At 35.9% G+C, this 24915-nt stretch overlaps 1 protein-coding gene across 1 annotated transcript in view; it reads right to left on the reverse strand.

Moving 5' to 3' along the window:
- Window positions 1–24915, reverse strand: part of AGBL3 (AGBL carboxypeptidase 3) — a 132718-nt gene that overhangs the window by 83832 nt on the left and 23971 nt on the right. Inside the window, exons 6-11 of the mRNA XM_044677822.1 lie at window positions 22453–23232; window positions 19026–19188; window positions 14156–14282; window positions 10845–10945; window positions 8526–8650; window positions 3715–3775 (exon numbers count right to left, since the gene is read on the reverse strand). Coding sequence (XP_044533757.1) covers window positions 3715–3775; window positions 8526–8650; window positions 10845–10945; window positions 14156–14282; window positions 19026–19188; window positions 22453–23232 — 1357 coding nt within the window. The remainder of the gene's footprint in view (window positions 1–3714; window positions 3776–8525; window positions 8651–10844; window positions 10946–14155; window positions 14283–19025; window positions 19189–22452; window positions 23233–24915) is intronic.

Consider the following 24915-nt stretch of genomic DNA (forward strand, 5'->3'; position numbering starts at 1 on the left):
TATCTGATGGTGATGGAATACTATTATGTTGAAAGGAATAATGAACTGGAGCATTTCTATGTGAACTGGAAAGACCTTCAGGAATTAATGCAGAGTGAAAGAAGCAGAACCAGGAGAACATGTACACAGAGATGGATACATTATGGCTCAATCGAATGCAACAGACTTTTCTATTAGCAGCAATGCAATGACCCAGGACGATCCAGAGGGACTTATGAGAAAGATTACTATCCACACATCCAGAGAAAGAACAGTGGGAGCAGAAATGCAGAAGAAAAACATATGATCGATCACATGGTTCAATGGGGATGATTAGGGCTTTGATGTTAAAAGATCACTCTACTGCAAATATGAATAACATGCAAATAGGTTTTGAACAATGATACATGTAAAAACCCAGTGGAATTTCTTGTCAGCTCTGGAAGGGGGAAGGGAAGGGTGGGATCATGAATCATGTAACCATGGAAAAATATTCTAAATCAATAAGTTAAAAGGAGAAAATATGTGAACTTTGTAAAATATCTGAGTATGAGCCATTCTCCAAATTAAAAGTGGTCAAAAGATATGAACAGAGTTTTTAGATGAAGAAATCAAATCAAAACAATTCTGAGATATCTTTTCACACCTACCAATTGGTTAAAATGATAAAAGGGAAAAATAACAAATGTTGGAGGGGATGTAGAAAAATGAGGACACTAATAAACTGTTGGTAGAACTGTGAATTAATTGATCCAACAATTTTGGAAAGCAATCTGGAATTATGCCCCCCAAATTATAAAATTGTATATACCTCTTAAGCCAGCAGTACCTCTACTAGGTTTATTTCCTAAGATGATCAAAGAAAATGAAAAGAAACCATATGTTCTAAAATATTTATATCAGTCCTCTTTGTAGTGGCAAAGAAATAGAAAATTGAAGGGATGCCCCCATCATTTGGAAAATGGCTAAACAAGTTGTGGCAGCTGATTGTGATGAAATACTGTGTCATAAGAAATTATGAACACATTAATTTTGGAAAAATATGGAAAGATCTATATGAAATTATGAAGAGTGAAATGAGCAGACCTAAGAAAGCATTATGTATAACAGAAATATTGTTTGAAGAATGACTTATGTATGACCATCTCTAGAGAAATAACTGATAAAAATGACATAATTGTATATGTTGTGTATCTTTTTGTCAAATAATGTCTTCTCTAATGGGAGGAGAGGCAAGGAGGGGAGAAATTAATTGGGCATTTAAATGTAACAAACAAAAAAAGTAAAATTTTAAAACAAACAAAAATAGTTTCTCTATTCTTTATGCATGTTTTGTCTAGAGATACTCTCAGAATTATCTGACTTTGGTTTCACATCAAACCCCATTATCCTGTTTTATATGTAATTGTATCTTTCACTATTTTATAAGGTGATGCTTCTTATGAACTTTTAATGCTGCAATTCATATTTCTTTTTTTATTAATTAATAAGTTTTACTGAATTTTGATCATTTTGAACCTTCTCTTATAACAAAGAAAACAGTTCAGCTAAAAGGATGAATAAAATAACCATAATAGATTACATATTAGCATTCTATATCCACAGTCATTTGCTACTCTATTGAGACAAGTGAGATACTATTTGTTGTCTGTTCTCTGTGAGCAGGATTGGAAGCTGAAATTATTATAAATTAGATTGCCTTTTAGCATTGCTTTCTTTTAAATTATCACAGCTACAATATGCATTGCTTCCCATGTTTTGTTTACTTCATTTATCAGTTCATAGAAATGTTTCCATGTTTCTCTTAATTTGTCATGTTTATCATTTTTATGGCTTAATAACATTGAATTATTTTCTTATACCATAATCTGTTCAGCCATTTCCTAACCAATGGGTGCCCAGTTTGTTTCATGACTTTTGCTACACTAGTTTACTTTATAAACTAGATTATCGATGTAAGTATGCTTTAGTTCTTCTTCTAGTGAGTTTCATCTCATTGGTCACTAGATAAACACTGCATAGTAAGAATAGAATGGTTGTTGGTAGACAATCTCTAAACTGTCTTTGCCTCCTTCTAACACCACTACCAACACTATAGAAGTAGAAGAGGTACCCTGGGCTGAGCCATTTTTAATCTTTAGTTGTTTCCTAGTTGTGGTGGTCAAAAAGTTTTCATCAAACTTCTGGTAATAAGCCTTTCTATATTTGGTAAGGCTGGTCCTGGTCCTTAAAGAGTAATCACAGTCTGTTACTAGGTATATATAGGAAAAAATTCATAAACTTTGATGTATCTCTTCTATAAATTAAATGAAGTATGAGTATACATGCATAGGTAAATACACAAAGAATGTCATTCATATAAAGCAGTGATGGTGAACCTTTGGCACAGGTGCACAAGATGGCACACAGGGTACTCTCTGTGGGCATGTGGCTGCCTTCTCTCCCTCTTCCTTCCTCCCCCCATCCCCGAGCTGATTACTAGAAAGACAGATGGACTTGATCAGAGCTGTTCCCTTCCTCCTCTCCAATGTGTCTAAAGACATTTTTTCATATCATTCACCCCTCTGCCCAGCAGCCAAATGGGAGCACACAGAGGGTAAAGTGGGCAGCTCATAGACAGCAGAGCTGGAGGGAAGCAAGAGTGCTTGGGCCACTCCCTCACCCTCTCCACACTTGCTGAGGACATCCCTCACTTCACCCATCCCTTCTCCCAGCAGCCCAATGGGAGCACTTTCTCTTTGCCCTGTGTGAGGTAAGGGGTGGGGCAGGGTGCATCTGGCACTTGGTGGGTGGGAGGGGGAGGGGCACGGCATGAAGTCTCTGAGGTGGGTGGGCAAAGCACTTGGTCTGGGGGGGTTGTGGGGTGGGACCTGGGAATTTGTCTTTAACAGGTTCACCATTACTGATATAGAGTAACCAATTTATGACTTAGTTAAGTCATAGGGAGTTGTCTATTCTCATAGAAGTTAGGTAACTCCCTGGATTCATATAAAAATGTCAGAGACAGGATTTGAACCTGGAATCAAGTCTTCCTGATTCCAGGCATATCAGTCTGTCCACTACATCATAGTGCCTCAACATATCTCTATTTATATATATTTGTTTATTATCATCATATTTGTTCAGGTAGAGTAAACAAATTTCTCAAGTAAACAGTTTAACTAAATGAGAACTTTTTGTTTCAATAGCACAAAATTTGATTTGGTGCTCTGGGAAAGGTAAAGAGACTAAATCAAAGCCCATTTGATGGACAGTTCTGGTTCTACTTCTGGTTGTACAAGTCATTTGACTTCACATGGTTCTATTGGAGAGAATACTGGGCTTAGAATCAGACATGAATTGGAGTTCCATTTCTGCTAGTTCCTGGTGATATGATTGAAAATTATTTAATCTCTCTCAGCCTCAGTTTATGCATTATGTAAAATGGGGTTACCTACTTCAGGACAATGTTGTGGGTAAAACATTTTACAAACCATAAAGCACTATGTAAATATAAGCTATTATCATCATCATCTTCAAAATAAGCGAGTTGGATAACATGGTCTCCAAGGTTTTCCGAACTCTATATTTCTATTGATGGGACTAAAATGTTGAGAAATAATGTGATAGGAAATAATGAATGTTTTTGGGTAATTATTATATTGATGAAAACTATTTAATGAATTTGAAAATTACCATATTAATGACTACCAGAAAATAAAGCAGAAGAGTAGCCAAATCACAAATCAATCATACCTGAGAAGTTTCTCTGAGAAAAGGTGGAATTTCATTGGTCTCTGAAATGTCAGATTCATCACTAATATGAAAAAAGCAAAAACATTTTGATCAGATAGCAAGAATTTTTTATGAGATTTTCCCATATCAGCTGGGAAATGGCAACAATAAACTGACAACTAAGTTCTATACATGGAGAAAATGGGTATTTTACAAAGTGGCATGATTTTCAGCAAGGCTTTAATTCCAATAATCTTTTCTTTGCTCACTGATGCATGAATTCCTTTTAAAAGTAACAAAACCATTCATTTCATACATTTGTGGTAAAAATAATACAATGAAAATAAGATCATTCCCATTACAGTAAATTCCAGATCTATCTAGGGTGGTGGGAAAAATCCTGGAGGGATTGTCAGAAGATTGGGCTCTAAGTACTGATCAGGAAATTACTTGTGTAGACATAGCAACTCAGAACATGAATTCCCTCATCTGTGGAAATGGAATAATTCTTTTTCTTTTTTTTTAAACCCTTACCTTCCGTCTTGTAGTCAATACTGTGTATTGGCTTCAAGGCAGAAGAGTGGTAAGTGCTAGGCAATGGGGGTTAAGTGACTTGCCCAGGGTCACACAGCTAGGAAGTGTCTGAAGCTAGATTTGAACCCAGGATCTCCCGACTCTAGGCCTGACTCTCAATCCACTGAGCTACCCAGCTGCCCCAGAAATGGAATAATTCTTGACAAGCTTATCTCAAAGAATTCATAGAAGCATGAAATGAAGAGTATGTATGAAAACACTTTGTAAAACTTAAAGCACTAGGTATGATTATCATTGCTAATTTTATCATCATCATTATCCTTCTCCTCCCTGGGAGAGGGAGAAGATAACATGATTGTACTAGGTGTCTGAAGGAAGACTGGTAATCAATATATTTTGCTTTAGAGAATATCACAGAGGTGGAAGGACCTCAGAGTCACCTAATCCAAACTGAATGTAAATAAAATAATCTGTTAAAAAAAGATTTACAGAGACAAGTGTAATAGTCCTTACCTCCTTACATGAAGGAAACAATGTGAACACATAGCATCCATAGAATACCAAACAGAATACATATGAAATCAACATAAAGTAGTTTGTAGAAGTTATGTACCAGTAGATGGAAGGGTCAAAAAGAGTTTTATAAGATAATGGCACTTGATCTGATCCTTGAAGGAATTCCAGAGATTCTAAGAGAGGAAGTGAGCAGGGACTGTATTGCAGGCATAGAGACTGACTAGAATAAAGGCATGGAGATGGTAGATGGGGTGTTGAGGGTGGAAGAGTGAGTAATCCAGATTTGGTTACAGAATGCAGGAAGGGAATAAAGTCTGGAAAGTTAGAATGGGGCTAGGTTGTGAAGCACTTTCAATTTCAAACAGTGGAGTTTATATTTAATTCTTGAAGCAATCTGGAGTCATTGGAATTTTAAGTAGGGGAAAGACATAATCATACCTATGATTTGGGGAAATGGCAGCTATATAGAGGGTTGTTTGGCATGGGTTGATGCTTGAGGCAAGAGACGAATAGGAAGCTATTGTAGTAGTCCAGGTGGTAAGTGATGAGACCCTTACTTAGGATGGTGGCTTTACAAGCAGAAAAGAGATATATGTGAGAGGTATTGTAAAGGTAAAAATTACAAGCAGTGGCAACTGACTGAATATGTGGAATAAGTAAAAAGAAGAAACTGATGATGCCAGGGAGGTTTCTAGCCTGGGTGAGTGGAATCATGGTAGTGATCTTGACAGTAGTAGCAAAAATTGGAAGATGAGTGGGTTTAGAGAGGGAGTTCTGTTTGGACATGTTGAGTTTGATATGTGTATATGACACATCAAACTTGAAATGTTCAACAGATAGTGCATGTTGCAGGGCTGGAACTCTGAAGAGAGATTGGGGCTGGATGTATAGATCCAAGAGTCATTGGCATAGGGAGATAATATAATCCATGGAACCTGATGAGATGACCAAGGGTGAGTATAGAAAGTAAAAAGAAGAGAATCCAGGACAAAGCTCCGGGACACACCCACATGGTACAGAGAATTAAACAATAAAAGATTCTGTGCAGTGGTCACAGAGGTAGGAGGAAAAGTATGTAGGAATAGTATCCTGAAAATCCAGAAAAGAGACAATTATTCAAGAGGAGGGGGTAGTCAGCAACCTCAAATGGAAAAGAAAAGGCAAAGAGGATAAGGGTTGAGAAGAGGTCATTAGTTTTGGTGATTAGGAAATCGTTGGTAACTTTAGAGAGAGCATTTCTTAGTCAGATTTATAAAGAGTTAAGAAGAGCTGGGCCAGCTGGATGGCACAGTGGATAAAATGCAAGGCCTGGGGTCAGGAAGATGAGTTCAGATATGACCATAGGCATTTATTAGCTGTGAGACCCTGGACAAGTCATTTAACTTTGCCTTAGATCCTCATCTGTAAAAATAAGCTGGAGAAGAAAATGGCAAATCACTCCAGTATCTTTGCCAAGAAAACCTCAAACAGAGTCACAAAGAGTTGGACAAGCCTGAACAATGACAAAGAAGAAGAAGGAGAGGAAATGGGGGGAATGAATGTAAATGGATTTTTCTAGGAATATGTCTGAGAAAGGGAAGAAAATTAGTTTTTTGTTTTGTTTTGTTTTTAATGGGGGAGATTCGCAGATGTCTCTAAGGTAACAGAAAAGAAAACAATACACAGAGAGAAAAGGAGATGATCCTGGAAGTAATCTCCTAGAGAAGATAGAAGAGAGGACCAATGGTTCAGGAAGGTTGAGCCTTGGGGAGGAAAAGAGTCACCTTATTATCAAATGGGTTGTGAGATGAAGAGGAGGGGAGAAGAAGGAATACTTGTCAGAAAGCTTCACTTTGGGGCAGAGTAAAAAGTATGAGAGGAGAACATCAGCTAATATGGTATGAGAAGTAGTCTCTGTTGGAATCTTTAGGGAAAAAACACAAATTTGGAATAGCCATTGTGGAGAGTTACATCAAGTAGGAAGAAGAAAATGATGGCTTTGCTCCATCAATGATCTACTTTAAATTAGGTAATATAAATTTGTATTAATTTCAAACACACAGTGATGAGATATTCTTTAGCCTTGTTTAGCAGTACAAGTAGGAGTGGCAGAGGTGAATGGGATGGATACCTGTCAAATATTTATGCATCCTCTCCTTGAAGACCACTAGTTGGGGAGAGTCATTACTTTTCAAGGCACTTATTCTTGTTTCTTAATAGTTCTAATTGTTAGGAAGTTTTTTTTTTTTTTTTTTTTATTTCAAGCCAAAATTGCCTCTTCGCAACATTTCTCTACTTTCTGAACTCTGGGTTCAAACAAAACAAATCCAACTCCTTTTTCATAATATAGGCATTCAAGTACTTGAAGAAAACTATTATGTTCTACCCTAACCTTCTGTCCTTCCCAGTTTTTTCAATCAATCCTCATATGGTATGCTTTCCAGGTCTTTCACCATGTTCATTATAATCTTTGGATATTCTTCAACTTATCAACTCCTTCTTAAATTGTAGTGCTCATACAATAGTCCAGATGTGACTAGAACATAATACAATATGACTATCATCTATCATAGTTCTGGTCACTTTCCTTGGTTGAGACCCATGATTTTACTGGTATAAAGAACTTCTTGTGGTGAAACTCCTTCTAGTAATGTTGATCAGTGGCTCTATAACAAAGTTTTAAAGAGTTTCCTGGGGGCAAGGAAAGGTTCAGTGACTTGATCAAAGTCATGCAGCCACTATATGTCAGAGGCAAACCATGAAACCAGTTTTTTCTGATTTTGAGGCTGCCTTTATATTCATTATGCCACACTGCTGCTTCTGGGACAGTCAGTATAACCATGAAAATAGTCTTAACTAGGTTTGATCAAAATAGAAAGCATAGATGACTAAATATTTAAACAAATAAAATTATGGAGCTTTGACTTTGGCACTAAATTCATGGCAATTATTTTATGGTGAATAGTAATTTTTCAGATGAAGCATTATCTATCCTATATTACACTTTTGAAGATGATTTCGTTGAACCTAAATGTAAGGCATCATATTGATCTCTGTTAAATGTTATATTATTATATATGATCTAGTGTTCTAGCATGTCAAGACCTAGTCTGAGGTTCTGGCAAAGTTCTACCAATTACTGTATCTGTGGTTTGGGGAAAACCCCATCCCTTCATTCTAAGTTTTAGTTTACTCATTTATAAAATGATGACATGGGATTAGATAGTCTCACTAAGGTCCCTCCAGTTTTAACATATCATTCTAAGATTTCATGAAAAAGATGGCACCTGAACTGAGTTTTTATGGATTGGAAGTTCAACTGGCACTGAAAGCTAAGTGTAAAGTGACTCATTATTTCTATGGTTAGGTACCTCCATTTCCATATAGGACAGTCCAGTATGGATAAACGCAACCTAAAAAAAAGGTTTTGATTAGGTTTGATCAAAAAAGAAAAGTATGTATCACTGAAGATTTAAGTAGTAAATTAATCTTCCCTGAAATTATATTAACCAAGAAAATTCTGAGTTTGTCAATATATTAATGATTATTATTATGTAGTATTATTATAATTTCTACAGGAAGTTACATCAGTGGTACAGGAAGTTTATGGCTTCACTTCTCAAACCAGGCTGAGGTGGGAACTCAAGAATAGTGGAAGGTGGGGAATATGCATGATACTTGACATCTTTTTTATGAGTATATGCTTTATTAGAAATTTATTTACTATAAATTAACTCTGCTTTGTCTATATATTCCTTAAAATCTCTGAGTTTATCACAGTTATCTCTATAATCTCAATGTACCTGGAATCTGGATCTATTGGAGCATCTATGCTTGAAATATCTGAATCATAAGATGGTTTTTCCAGGTTTGCTGTGCCTGATTGCTGTCTGTCCAGTTCTTCTAATTCTCTCATGCATTGATAATACTAGAAAAAAATTAAAATTTTGGTTAATAGTCACTATTTCAGCATGGCTCTCACCATAGCCCTCTCTTTGGTCATAGAAAAGAACACATTTTATTGATAATTTTTTTTTAACCCTTGTACTTCGGTGTATCGTCTCATAGGTGGAAGATTGGTAAGGGTGGGCAATGGGGGTCAAGTGACTTGCCCAGGGTCACACAGCTGGGAAGTGGCTGAGGCCAGGTTTGAACCTAGGACCTCCTGTCTCTAGGCCTGACTCTCACTCCACTGAGCTACCCAGCTGCCCCTGATAATTTTTTTAATAGCACAGTCATTCCTGAAATTATTATCCCTGCCTTGTCCTAAATGAGCCAGTTCTTGTAATACAGAAAAACCAATTAAGCAAAAACATTCCATACAGTAATTGCATCTGAATATGTATGCTGCATTCTGTACTAAATAGTCTCCTGCTAATCTTTCACGAGGAAGAAAGTTTCATCACCTGTTCTCTAGGACTATTATTAGTTTAATTTCATAATTTCATTACCTTTTAGTTACCTTTTATCTTAGATTGTTGTATTTGCTATGTTCTTTTGGTTCTGCTTATTTCATTCTGAATCAGTTCATATAAATCTCAAGTTTCTTTGAATTCCTATTTGTCATTTCTTAGTGCATAATATTTCATTGCATTTATATACAATACAATTTTTCAGCATTTCTTCAACTAATTGATACTCACTTTGCTTCCAGTTCTTTGCTATGACAAAGAGTGCTGCTTTGAAAATGAGTATATGTATATCTACATATACATGTATGTTGTGTGTATACACACCTCTTTTTTCTGTCTTTGGCCCCCTTCCTAGTAGTAGGATCACTGAGCCAGAGGATGAAAACAGTCTAGTAACTTTTCTTGCATAATTCTAGATTGATATCCAGAACAATTAGAACAATTTATAGCTTTACCAAGACTTCTCTTCCTACATTCCCTCCAACATTGATTTCCCATTTTTAAAAAAGTTATATTTGTTAATCTGTAATATATAAGGTAGAATTTCAGTTATGTTAATTTGCATTACTCTTACCATTAGTGACAGAGAACATATTTTCATACAATTTTTTACAGTTTGCAATACCATTTTAGAATCAATACTAAGTATTAGTTCCAAGGCAGAAGAATGATAAGAGCTAGGTCCAAGTTCACACTGCTAGGAAGTGTCTGAGATCAGATTTGAACCTAGGACTTCCTGTCTCTAGGTCTGATTCTGAATCTGCTGAGCCACCTAGCTGCCCTCAGTTGGCAATGCTTTTTGAAAATTGTTAAAACCTTCCATCACTTTGGAGAATGGATATTGATTACATATTTATGCCAAGTCTCCATATGTTTTTGATATCAGACTTTTCCTTAGTGGAATGAGAGATAACAATATTTCCACTTGACAGTATCTCATTATTATTATCTTCATTGATATTCTTCATATAAGAACTTTTAAATTTTATGGAATGAAAATTGTTTTTGTCATTTATGATGATCTCTATCTCTTGTTTTAGAATTCTGCACAGGGGCAGGTAGGTACCACAGTGGATAGAGTGCCAGGCAGACATGAGTTCAAATTGGACCTCAGATACTTCCTAGCTCTGGACAAGCTAGACTCTGGACAAGTTACTTAACCTCAGTTGCCTAGCCATTCCTGCTCTTCTACCTTGACAGAAGGTAACAGTTAAAAAGACAGGCCTAGAGACGGGAGGTCCTAGGTTCAAATCCGGCCTCAGACACTTCCCAGCTGTGTGACCCTAGGCAAGTCACTTGACCCCTATTGCCTACCCTTACCACTCTTCCACCTATAAGTCAATACACAGAAGTTAAGGGTTTAAAAAAAATTTAAAAAAAAAAAAGAATTCTGCCCCTAGCCATAATGGTAATATGGTAATATTACCAAAAGGTAATATCTGCCTCTTTCCTTTTTTTTATGTGAATTTCCTTATTTATGTGGAATGCATGCTTGGATCTTATTGTTATTTATTATATATAATGATGACCTAAAATACCAGGACTCAACTAAGAAAAATGAAGGAATTCATTAGACCAACATCTAGAAATTCAAGAAAACTCCCATCAAATCCTTTTAAATTATTACATGAAATATACTGCCATAAACAAGGTCATGCTATTTAAAAAAGAAGTTTTGTTATAATCCATGTTTTAATAGGCTTTTCTTACCTTTGTTTGGTCTGGATCACAATAATCTAAAAGAGAATCACAAAAATGGTATCCCATAGACTCCAAGTCTTTTGTGTTGAAGTGGGTACCTCGTCTATCACCTAAAAAAATAAAGGAGCTTATATGTTCCTGAGAATTAAATTTCTTAAGTCTACCTAATAGTTAAAAAGATAGTATAAACAAATTATATTACCTCCCAGTAACTTTTTCCTTTAGTCTCTTTCTCTGACATAAGGAATACGTAAGCAGATTTCCTCAGTAGTTGTATAATATTATCCTATTATTTCTCCCCAACTGACTAAATACAATGTTGGAAAGCTGCTGGGAATATATAATATCTAAACAGATGTATGTGCACATAGAGATGATGCATATTCATAGGGTGGAGGGAAACTTGGTTATCTTAATAGATGTAAAAAACACAAAATACAGTCTCTCCCTACTTCTCAATCTTAATATTTTTGAGCAAAGACTAGGGAGGATATGCTTCTATGAGAAAAACTATTCATTATTAACACTCATAATTTTATATTATTTTACATTGGACAAGCACTTTATAAGTATATTCAGATAATATATGTGGATTATATATTTTACTTTGAAAGTATATTTTCTTTTCTTTTGAGCTTCCTAGCTGAGTTGAGACTTAGTTTCTGTCCCCTAAAGTTTAAATATTGGACCAGAGTATGGTGTTATGATTTTGTTGAAGGAACAACAGGACTTAGACCCTGGCCCAGGAAAAAGAAGAAAAAAGAAAGAGGAAGTCTGAGGACATTAGCTAGCTGGAAGGATCCCATTGTTTGTTCTAAAGAGCTTAGACTCTTATAATAGAATTTTATAATAATCTTGTAACAGGGATGATATGTTTGATCAAGACTTTGATGGGAATTTTAAAAACCTTAAGGAAAACATTTTTCAGGTCTAAGATGAAGGTTACTCTGCCTCCCAAAAATATGGCAGCAGGAAAAATCTTTGGACTTTATACTAAAAGAACAAAGCCACATCTGTTCTTTCCCTGAGCAGGAGATAACCCAAAGACATCAACCAAGCCAGAAGCCTGGAGGCAGAGAAATGAACATCACATCAAGAACAACAGCATCTAGGCAAAGCAATTTGGTGGAGATGTTTTGATCAATTGACTTGAGTTCAGCCAAGAAGCATCAAGAAGATACTTTGAGTCAGCAGAAAACTCACAATGACATTAATGGCCCTGTAGAATCAGAGATATGAGATATTCTAGTAATATGCACTGGCCACATGCACGTCTTACATGTCACTCTTAATTTTTCTCTTTAGATATATCCTCACTTCTTGCTGATATTTGTATTTATTTGTGGAGAGTGTATCTCCAGGTTCATGGAGAAAATTTTTTGCTACTTTATTTACTATGCCATTTTCTTAAATGCCTTTGTTTTAAACGAATTGTGTCCCCTAAATGACTATTAAAATTAAACACACTGATGGAGGCTTGTGAATTAAGGTTTTAGGGGAATGAGATTCATAGCAATGGAGTTATCTTCATCAGGAGTGGAGTGATCTACTAGGAGAGATGGTTCTAGAGAGCACAACACCTAGTAATATAGAGAAATAGCAACTATGAACTCTAGAAAGTCAAAGATCAGCAGGAAGCTACATTTAAGGGAAACTACATAAGGACTCTTAAAGGAGAAAGAGGCGCTCCACTACTAGAAGAGATATGGTCCCCTTTGTCACACATGTTCTATGTATTTATCTCATTAACCATATACTTGTACTTTAAGTCTGATTCCTTTCTTTCCCTGTACCTCTATCAAGTCAAAACTGCAGTCACTCTATAACTTAGGAGATACTTTGGAATGGTTGCTGTGGCTATCATCCTGTGGTTGAATCGAAGATGTGCTTCTTGAAACTTAGAAAGGCTAGTGCTTGGACAATAGACATATAGGTTCATATATGAAGCCTTTCCAATCTGATAAAATCTTTCAGAGCTTAAAGTCTGATGGTGTGGTTTTTGAGAACTCAGGATAATCTTGATATCATGAACATGTAGCAGAGCAGAATCTGAGTGGCCAATCACACATTTGTGATCATGGGAAATTTACCTTAACATGGACCAGGCTGTTATGATATGCCAGGCAACAGGGTTTTTCTTAACTGATAACATACAACATAGTATTTGTGACATTGTGGGAAAGGAATATGAAGTCCTAGGTTTAAGTCTTGCTTCTACCATTTATTGGCTATGTGAATGAAAGGGAGTCACTGACCCTAGGATCCTAGGCATCTCTCTAAGACCATATTCAGAAAGAAGGTGCTAAAATGCCTTGGATTAGTAAGCTCCTCAGTTAGAGCTCCATACCTGGTGACATAACAAATCCAACTTCCCTCCCTCCTCCAAACCCCACCCCTCCAAAACTAAATAAACAGGACATATTTTATTGGTTACAGAAATGTTGCCATTTTAGTATAAACCAATAAGGTAATCTCTCTCTCTCTCTCTCTCTCTCTCTCTCTCTCTCTCTCTCTCTCTCTCTCTCTCTCTCTCTCTCTCCTCCCCTACTATGATCTTGCAAACAAAAAACTATATTTTGTTGTTTCCTTATACTCATAAAAATATTAATCACTTGTATAAACCCAATATGTTTTTATAAGATGAGTAAGAGAAGCCATAGTCGATAGTTCAAATCCTGCCTTAGACACTTATTAGCTGTCCTGGACAAGTCTCTAAACCAGGGGGGTCAGCAACCTTTTTGGCCGTGAGAGCCATAAATGTCACATTTTTTAAAATGTAATTTTGTGAGAGCTGTACAGTGCTCACAGTGTGCTCCTGTAACAGCGCTGAAAAAAAATTGACTTTATGGCTCCTACAGAAAGAGCCATATCTGGCCCTCAAAAGAGCCAGATATGGCTTGAGAGCCATACATTGCTGACCCCTGCTCTAAACTCTTCTCTTCAGTTTCCTTTTCTATCAAAGGAGGATAATAGTACCATGGATGTCCCAGAGCAGTTTTAAGGGCCAAATTAGATGAAATAGTAAAGTATGTTGCAAAACTACAAAGAACTCTACAGATCCCGGCGACTAGTATTATAATTAGATTATTATATTTAAAAGACTAAAAACTTCCTGAGAGAATGTGACATTATAAAAGTAACTACAGAATGGCCCTCATAACCACCATATTATGGTGCATATATTGACAAGATTGGCTAATTATTGATATGCTTTTAGAAGGAATCAATTCACTGATGAATTAACTTCTACTTTTGTTTTCACATTTTAACAATTTAAAATTTTATGACCCTTAGGGACATAAGTGAGAATATTATCTTACCAAGAGTAGATCCACAAAAAGTAGCCTCCATGGTAAAGCTGTTTTGGACTCCCATTTTCCATATAACTACTCTTCCTGTCCCTTCTTTGCTCTTCCGAACATCAAATTTACAAGATGAGAATGAAAACTGGGGGGAAAAGACATAACATAGAAGACCTACCTAAGATTCCAAGGGACAGTGGGTTAAAAATGCAAAAGAAGTTACATAAATTGATCATTCTCACTAAGAGTCAGGAACAATTATGAAGAAAGTCTGCGATCCCTTGAATCTTTGCAATAGCCACATTATAAGGAAATGATATTAAAACAGATTTAGTGATCTTGCTCAATAGTAAGCTAGCCCAGAGGGTAAGTAGATGCTCAAATGCCCATATGAGAACTGTGAGGCCCTAAGATACAGGTGGATACTCCATGCACTAAAATATACCACACGACAGTCAGTATTCTGTAGCGGATAGATAGCTGGCCTTGAAACCACAGAGACATTGGTTCTTGTCCTGCCACTGACATAGACTGTGTACAGACCCAGGGCAAATAATTTAAACTCTCATTTCTCAGGCAACTCTGTAAAACAGAGGGGCTCTTAATCTGAGGTCTGTGAACTTAAATAAAAATGATAATCATATTTCAATATCATTGGTTTCATTTGTAATTCTAGTTATTTTTTATTTTGTGTTTAAAAACATTTTAAGAAGTCTATAAGTTTCCATAAGATTGTTGAAGGAGTCCAAGATACAAAAAGGATTAGGAACTCCTTTTCTAAGATTAAGTTTCAGAATAGTTGTTGATATGGATTGGTTGAGGAACTTCTCTAACCAGGAGTACACAAAGATATATAGATAAATATATATATGCATATATAGATAAAGATAGACTATATAAAGTCACTCAGTTCTATTATTACACCTGTTTTTAAAATGTAAATCTGCCCCAACTTAATTAATATATTAGGAAACATTCTGAGTACAATTTAATCTTCGAGTTTGCTTCTATCAGTTTTCTTCTAAGAGATATGCCAAGGGAACTCAGAAAATCACTGCTTCATAATAACTCATAAGATATGATCCTTATGATGGATGTCCACTTCAACAATCAAACTTCAGAGTTCTTTGTCAAATTAATGTGCCATATTGTATAACTTCTGGAGTAGGAGCTATGGGAAGAAAAGTGTCTCCTCACATCTCACTTTTTCCTGCAGTGGTGTGGGTTCTTAAGACCAACCCTGTGGCCTGATCAACTTGCTCCCTGAAGATGGGAGGTCTCTATTTACTGTGGCATTTATTTATTTATTCATTCATTTATTTATTTCTTAACCACTTAACTTGTACAAAACTATGCTATTGTTTTTATTTGGTTCCTATCTTGTTAAAAAATGTGCCACTTATAAACTTTTTGAGCATTGTGCTCTTAATCTCATTTCTTCCCATAAGCTCTATGGTCTTTATTGTACAATTTTGCATAACTCAATGTTTTTGGGGAATGCTTATGTCAAATTATTGCAGAACCGACTGTGTGTAAATATTTATATATCTATATGTATAGATATTTCATATGCACATTCAACAAAGTATTTTTCTTAGAATCTTAGCAAGAGATCTGTTGGAATTTCATGTGTGTGTATGTATGTGTGTGTGTGTGTGTGTGTGTGCGTGTGAAGGTTAACTACTGTTATTCTTTAAGAATGCTTAATTTTTAATCTCAATAAAGTAGTAGGCTGTGCCTTGCATTCTCTTATTTTCTCTATTTACTTTTTTCTATTGGTGATCTCATAAGACCCCATGGATTTCATTATCAGCTTTTTGCAGATGACTCCCAGGTGAATTTGTTCATTCAGGCCTGGTCTTCCTCTTGAACACCAGTCCCAATTCACCAGCTGCCTACTGGACAACTCCAACTGATATCTCATTCACTTAAATACTGCATGTCCAAGAAAAAATTATTGTGATTCTCTTCTCCTCCCGACTCCCTCTAATTCACTCCTCTTCCTAAATTCTCTTTTTCTACTCAGGGCACTACTATCAATTTGACCCCTTGAGTCTTGACAATAGTCACATTATAAATGTATAATATTGAAATTTAATGTGCATAATTAGTTTAATGGGCCTGCACAGAGAATAAGTGTCTACGTGTTCTTTGAAAGAGATGAGAAACAATTATAGCATGAGCCTTAACTTTTCCTTCTTCCTCTCTTCTCCTTTTCTTCCTGCCTATATTCAATATGATAAACAAGTCTTATTAATTAAGCCTGCACAACACTTCTTATAAGTGTCCCCCTCTGATTCCTTCATCCACTCTTCCAATCAACCACCAGGCCCCAATCATTCCTCAGTGGGATTATTTCAATAGCCTTCAAATTGTTCTCCCTGTTTTCAGACTCTTCTCTTTCCAATTTATCTTTTACAGAGCTACCAAATTGGTAATCTTAAAGTATAGCACTAGGTATACCTCTGCCCTACTCAAAAAGTTTCATGGATTCTGGCTTCTAGGATAAAACAAAACTCTTCTGGTTTTCTTTACAAAGACTGTCCACCATGCTTGGAACACTTTTATCTAGTAAAATTCCCAGTTTTTGTCAAGGCTCAGCTTCAGCACCACCTCCTACAAGAGGTCTTTTCTGATCCTCTAAGCTGTTAGCTCCCTTCTCTCCTCTCTCAGTTATTTCATATGCATTTTATATTAACTCTGTATATGTTGTCTTCTCTGGGAGGATTTAAATTTCATGAAGGCAAGGATTATTCCATTTTTATTTTTGTACCCTCAGAATATAGGTGCTTGTTGTTTATCCTTCACTTTTTTTTAAGAGAACCAGTGGCATCATGGGATGATCAGTCTTGACTTGTATGTGAATTGGATATAAGGGAAGTAGAGTTGCACAGTCTTCAGTCTCACTCTACCTTCCAGAGCCATCCAAGTCCAGTGGCCAGACAAAAGTCAGGATATCTGGGATGCAGTGGATGATGCTGGCATCTTTGAAGTCTCACCAAGCTCTTAGTATTCCACAGGACCTGCTTCAGTCATCTTCATGGTCATTGGAGTAAACTGTTCTCATCCGCTTATTCTGCTGGAGGAAGTCTTTACATTTTTGAAGAAGGTAACCCTCAACTCATGAAAAAGTTTGAGCCTTTATTGGTTACCCTCAACCTGGTTTAGTCAGCATGCTATGATGGTTTTATTGGTGTATGGCCACCATGCATTCTACAGATTCTTGGAGCCATGGTGAGAGTTGGGTGACAGGTAGACACCAAAAATGGACGAGGAGCCCTGAAAAGGACTTAGAAAGTCCAGAAGTGCTAGTCCTCTTGGACACACCATACACAGAGGCAGGTAGGGTGGCACAGTTTATAGATCACTGGGCCTGTAATCAAGAAGATCTGAGTACAAATCCAGTTTTGGACATTCATTAGACATGTGACTCTTGGCAAGTTACTTAACCTCAGTTTTCTCCTCTGTAAAAATGGGAATAATAATTACAATACCTACCCTCCCAGGGTTGTTGTGAAGATCAAATGAGATAATATTTATAAAGAGCTTAGCACAGTGCCTGGCACATAGAGGTGGCTCTATAAATACTCTATCTTATGACTCTGGGATGGAGGTTGTACTAGTGAACAGGTGCTTAATAAAAGTTAAATACTGAATGAATAAATGGACTCAAAAGGCTTTAAATTTAGAGTAAATGATTAGTTTATTCTTTCACTCAAATTTATTATTTTTAAAATGTTGGCTATATAATGGGTCTTCCTAAATCTCTACAAACCCTAAATAAAAAGTTATCTTTTTAAAGTATACTATATATACATACGTTTATATATTAAAAACCCTTTTTGTCCTGTCTTAGAATCAATACTAAGTGTGGGTTCTGTTGTAAGATAAATTAATAAGATGTTTAAGATTACTTATTTGGGAGGTTTAGCAAGCAGGGCTGGAGAATTCTAAATGGAATGGGGAAGCAGGAAGTTTTGTTTCTCTCTCTGAGATGGACTCCATTTTGGCTGGGGACAAGTTGTAACTGACCCCCTGGGAGACCTCAGAGTTAGTGGAGTTTGTATCCTAATATCCTGATATCCAGAAGGAAAAAGTCATCTGCCTGTGGCAAGTTTGGTTGAAACTATAAAACCTAACCTGGGTTGCTGGTCAGCTCAGGTTGGTTTAGCTCCCTGACTTATCCAATTGAAGGAGTACTGGCTGAGGACCTGGGAGAGAGCTAAATCATTGCTGGATTTTGACAGGACTCAGCAGTGAGGATCCCACTTTCATTTCTGGTATTCATTGTGCCCTGCCCTGCTATAGTCTCTAGCTTAGTGTAGATGAATTCATTCCGACCCTGAGGCTTGCCCATAGACTGGTAGAATAGAAGCCCTTTCCCTTCCTTCAAACTATAGTTCATTGAATGAAACCCCTGTTTATAAAACCTTTTGTCAGTCTACTCACTTGTTAGTTTCACAGACTCCCTAGCTAGGTGGATCTGTGTTGACAGTTGGTCCTCCAAGTGCCAAACCCATCCTAAATTATATTTCCCCAACTTGTTAATCCCAATCTACTGCCTTGTCTTGTCTCTTACCTTTCCTCAGAAGCCTTATAATATTTAACTCCCAGCTTTCCCTCATAAGAGTTCCAACGCAGAAGAGTGGTAAGGGCTAGGCAATTGAGGTAAAGTGACTTGTCCAGGGTCACAAAACTAAGAAGTGATTGAAGTCATATTTGAACTCAAGACCTCCCATCTCTAGACTTGCCTCTCTATCCACTGAGCCACCCAGCTGCCCCTGTTACAATATACCTTTTAAAAAGATTTCATTGAGTCAGGTTATTCATTCCATTGGCCAATATGGGTTATATTCAGAATAGTAAAGAAAAACTGATGTATACTTACTTTGTTTGGACAATTCTTGCTCAGCATAAATGGAAATATTCGTTGCTCTAAGCACTGCTCTTTATCTTCATCACTATCCTCACAGCCATACATGAAAATATTCCCTCTCCTACTGTGGCCATGAAGGTCACAGTATAAGAGAATTTCCCGATCTTCCATTAATCTACAAAGAAGAGAAAGGAAAAGTGGTAGCTAAAACATTGCTTCTCCAGTTTTCTTCTGTATTGAATTGGGGTTGTTTGGTTTAAAAAAAAAAGCTACAAAAAAGGAGATCAAGGGCTTTCTAGTTTTTTTTTTCTCTTTACCAGGTTCCTGTTTCACGTCATTCTGTATATTGCTAGTAAGATATTATTTTCATCACGTTAATAATTCTTGTCTTAAAAAACCTTTCAAGCCACCTAAAGCATAAAGTCCAAACTCTTAACAAGGCATTCAAAGCCTTGTCCTTATTTTAATTCTAATAAATTTTCCAATCCCACTATTCCCTAACATGACCCTTCTCTCATTACTTTTGTCCATTATCCAAAAACTAATCTTGCTTATTCTAACCTCTGGGCTTGATCTCATGCTGTGACCTTCATCTGGAATCCCTTTTCCTCTCTTATCCATCAACCTGAATACTATTCCCATCTTCAAGGTCTTGTCTTCCTATTTTCTTTATACATCTTTCCTGATAATTTTGGTCTAGAAACCTCCCCCTCCTTTGACTTTGTAGCACTTATTAATGTCTATGACCCTCATTTGATACCTGAACACATATCTCCTTTTATAAGGAATGAATATGAATAGAAATGGTCCTGATTTTTGAGAAAATCAGACAAATAGAGGAACATAGTTTACAAACTACCTTGGCTTCAATTACCAGCAAAATTTTATAATGTATTATTTAAAGAGACAATCTGTGAGAAATTTGAATCTAGATTTAAAGAGAGAAGGAACCACAGAGATCATCTAGCTCAACTCCTTTATTTAACATCTGAGGAAATTAAGGCACAAAGACATTAAATACTTACATAAAGTAACTTGAATATAATAAGTTGCAATGCTAGAATTTGAAACTCTGGCTCCAAATTCAGCCCATTATCCATTTTAACAGTGGTGATGACTGATAAAGCATCATCAAGAATGGGTCATGCCACACTAACTTCATTTCTTTTTTTTAATAAGATAATTAGAATGGTAGAATAGGGGAATCTCATAGACAACATATACCTGGATCATGGCAAAGTATTTGATAACAAAGTTTCATTCTATCCTTGTGGGAGAGATATGTGTTAGGTGGGTTTAGAATTGGTTGAGTAAATGGCTCCCAAAGTAGTCAATAATTGATTAGTGTTGATTATGTTGATTATGATCAATATTGATCCCAGGAATGTGCCTAAGGATCTTTCCTTGGTTTCTGTGTTGATTAACATTTTTATCAGTGATTTGGGTGAAGGTACAAATGATATATTTATCAGAACTGCCTTATCACAAGGTTAGATCCAAAAAATATTTTGAGTCTAGAATATTGAACCAAATCTAATAAAATGGAATGACAGAAATAAAAATTCAGTCCTACATTAGAGTTTACAAAATTAATAACCATAGCATGGGGAAGTTGTGACTAGACTATAGAATTGATATGAAGAAGATCTATAAGTTTTAATGAATTGTATATTCAATATGAATCAATAATGTGATCTAGCAGTCAAAAATGCTAATGCAATCCCAGGCTACATCAAAAGAAGCACAGTAATCAAAATGAGGAAGGTAATGGTCTCAGAGTAACTTAACTACATCTAGAGTATTGTTTTCCATTCAGTTTCAAGTACTTCATTTTAGGAAGAATATTGAGAAAGTTGGGGTTTGTCCAAAGTAGGATAAGCAAGATACCAAACTAGGATTAATAGCAGAAACTAGAATATCTTAGTCTGAAGAAAATAAGAACTGCTATGTGGTAGAGGGAGATTAGCCTCCTTTTTCTTAGCCCCAGAAAAGCAGAATTAGGAGAAGCTGAAAGAAGATGAAAGTTGCACAGAGGAAGTTTTAAAATTCTTTGTAAAGGGAAAAAAAAAAACTTCCCTATCAATTAGAGCTGTCTGAAAGAATAATTTCCTAGCTGTGTGAACCTGGGCAAGTCACTTAACCCTAATTGACTATCCCTTACTGCTTTTCTGCTTTGAAATTTACTAGTATCTATTCTAAGACAGAAGGGGCAAGGATTTAGAAAAAAAAAAGATCTGAGGCTAGATTTGATCCCAGGACCTCCTGTCTCTAGGCTTGGCTCTTTATCCACTGAAGCACCAAGCGATACCTTGAAAATAGTTTAAAAAGTTTTCTTACTTATAAAAATACTTACCAAATTCTCCCTCCTCAGCCCCCAAATATTGTATACTTACATATATTCTCCCTCCTTGCACACATTATCGATGCTTACTCCCAACTTACATGCCTATAGAGCTGCTTGAAAAATAAAATTTTCATGTGAAGACTATTCTGAATAATTGTCCTTCCTATTTCAGCATATTTCCTACCTTGTCCTTCTCACAAAGCAAGCTAAGAAACATAGAAATTTTAAATAACTAGTATAAAGTTAAGGCAATTTAGTTAAGTCCTCTTATTTATCATTTTCAGAACAGTGAATTCTTATTTTTCCAAGAAAGTCTCAGATGTATAAATTCTATTGAAGCAGGGTCTACAATGAGATGATAAAACCCAACAGGCACTCCCCCCAAAATAAAGAAAGGCCATGGGTATCCTTTGTATAACTCAAATATGCTTTAAACCCTTCTGAGAACTTTAACTTTAATTTTTGAGTTCATGAAGTCCAACAGAGCTCCCCAGAGATCTGAAGTTTAAATTCTTCTATCATTTCAAACTTAAAGAACTTTAAGTTCTTCTCTTGAGTTTTCTAGAAATAGCAAATCATCTTTCTTTTAGTTCTAGTCTTTAAATTTCTAGGACTATTAAATATGGGAGTGAGACCTTTTTCATACTTGATTGGTTAAAGGATTTAAAGAACCTTCCTATCATTTGCTCTCCCTGAAATAGGGATCTTGTAGTTTAAAAGTAAGAGTTCTAGTTACAGAGAGGCCAAGGCTGTGGGTACCTGGTTTCTGTCTACTTAGGAAGAATTTCTTATTTAAGTTTTCCATTATTGATTCAAGGAATGATGAAAATGGAAAATGTTCTTCCAGCATGAAATTTGTTCTCATGGATAAGTGATTTAAGTTCCTTAGAGTAAATATTATTGCAAGGGAGATTTTAGGAAGTGATATAGTCAATGATAAAAAAAGATGGTGCCAACAAAAAATAATTTGACTAGTACGACAAGCAGTCATAAATGAACCTTCTCAAGAAATATAATAATCAACTAAGAATGAAAGGAAGAAGTATTTGTATGAAAGACTACCAAAATTGCTAAATAAATTGAGGCTCATTTTACCTACGGATCATATTCCTGGTGTGCCAAACAGAAGGATAAGAGTCCTTTTGGACAGATGTGTAGCAACGGTTTAAATCCTGTCCAGCTAAGGAACATCGATAATTTCCCACAATCACACCATCTGGATTCAGCATAGGTATCACCTTGAAGATAAAAGTGTCCCGGAGCAGCTGGGCATCACTTGAATCTCCCAGGATATAATCTAGGAAGCCTTTCATGATCCAAGAACTATTGGTTTCTCCTGGATGTACCCTTGCTGTCAAAATCACCACCTTACGCTTTCTTGATTCAATAATCTTCAAAGGGGTAGTAATAGTTAAAACGTATACCATGTTCCTAGCAAGTGTGTGGCACAGCACACGAATTTTACAATACTGTGACCGGACTGGGTCATTAGCGATACCTAAAAGGTATTCTTGCAGGTTGGCATATGTGTATGGGTAACAATGAGCAAAGTAACACGTATCTTTGTCATATGGAAACTGGAATGTCCATGTAAGAGAGAAAGAATGACGCCCCTCTTGCCCTGTATTGTTTCTATAATACTTGATTTGATCTCCTGTTCTCTTCCAGCCAATATTGTTGATCTTGGCCTCTTTTTCAGAGTAGAAGAGTGGGCGCATGCCTTGATTATACAGACTATCTGACTTAGCAAGGTTGACAATGGTGAAACGATAGGGTTTCCCTGCTTGGGTGTTGGTCACTTGAAAGTAGTACCATTGGGTATGTCTATTTGTGAAGAGATCAGGGCGTACAGTCAACTGATATTCATGATCAGTACTAATATAAGAAAGAAAAAAAAAACAAGTTAAAAGCAGTGTTTGGCATAGATAAGAGAGGTTAACTTCTACCTATATAAACCTCTAGATTTTTTCAGGAGAGTTCAATTGTATAAACTATAATTTAGAGTGTGCTCAAATATGTACCTACAAAAGATGAGAACTACAAAGGTCCTATGCTCAAATTTGTAAAAACCATTTATTCTGTACAGCAGTAGCATCAAATTTAAATAGAAATGTATCATCCCTGTGGACACATTGGTTTAGAAAACCACAAATTATACTTATATTGTATTATATATTTACTTATTGTACTAAAACACTTCCTAATTATATTTTAATCTGATATGGGCCACAGTTGAACCATTAATTGCTGAGAGCTTCACACATATGCTCTATAGTTTTAAGGGTATCTTTGCATTCTCTTCTATCTCAGTGGTGCTCAGATGGAAAACAAAGTAAAAGTTGGGGATTTAACCAAATATCTGATATTTCTTCCTGACTTTCTCCGGAAAGTTAAATGATTAAACTACAAAAGTTTTGGGACTAAAGGAAGTGTCACTCTGATTGTGCCTATCTCATGAATTGTTTCCCTTAAATATCTTTCTAGACTTCATTAGCTTTTATTTATGGAATTTTAAAAAAGCTTTTAGAAATTAAAAATTAATGACCATGTCTTACAGCTTATATCTAGCAAACTCATTGAGGAAAAAGATTGTCTTTTAAAATTCATATATGATTTTGTATTTTTTAACTAGACAGTAAAAACCTTGAGGAAAGATACACTGGTCTGGTACCTATTAGGGGCCTAGAAAATTTTCAATGAAGATAATTAAAACAGCTTTTTAAAAGTTTAACTCATAACTTTGGTTCACTATCAAAAGAAATTTTTGATACAAATTGAAAAGCAAAATTATTGAGAAGCTTAGATCCACAGGCATATACATAATACATAAATATAAACATATACTTTATATATATGATTAGGGGTTAACTGGAATAATAGCACATATACTTTGAAAAGATATTGCATTATAAGGGCAAAATAGAGCCATTTTGAAGAAACTTTTCCTGTCAATAATTCATAGGTAATATTAATTATATTAGTTTTCTCTTTACTGAGTAGCTTGGTATCATGGTTGCATAGGATATGGAGTACATGGGTTTTTCAAACTTTTTCCTCAATAATTAGTAAACACAACCCACTGGGCATACCATTTCCAGTTCGGCAATTCTGTACCTGCATTTGGCATCATTCAAACTCCATTCTCTATCTCCACTCCCTGTTTCCTTATTCTCTTTCCCCTCAACCCATTTCTTGCCCCAATTCTGCATTCTAAAACTACCTACCCTTTTTATTATGTTCTTTGGAATACCTGTTCCATAAGCAACAAACTTAAATATTTTCCTTTCCCACTCCCATATATTGGTTCTCACCGAGAACTGACTCCCTCTCTTCTTATGGCACAACGTCCTTGCCTACTCTTTCTTGCAGTATTTATTTTATGATCTTAACTTTCTTGGACTCATTATTAACTCTATGCTGATGACTCAAATCTGTTTGTACAGTCCTAATCTCTCTGTTGACTTCCAATTTTGTGTCTTCAGCTGTCTACTGGACATCTCAAGGTAAATGTACTCTAGGTATTTAAAACTCAATATGTCCAAAATATGACTTATCATC

The sequence above is a fragment of the Gracilinanus agilis genome, chromosome 5, assembly GCF_016433145.1.
Source record: "Gracilinanus agilis isolate LMUSP501 chromosome 5, AgileGrace, whole genome shotgun sequence".
Taxonomy (NCBI): domain Eukaryota; kingdom Metazoa; phylum Chordata; class Mammalia; order Didelphimorphia; family Didelphidae; genus Gracilinanus; species Gracilinanus agilis.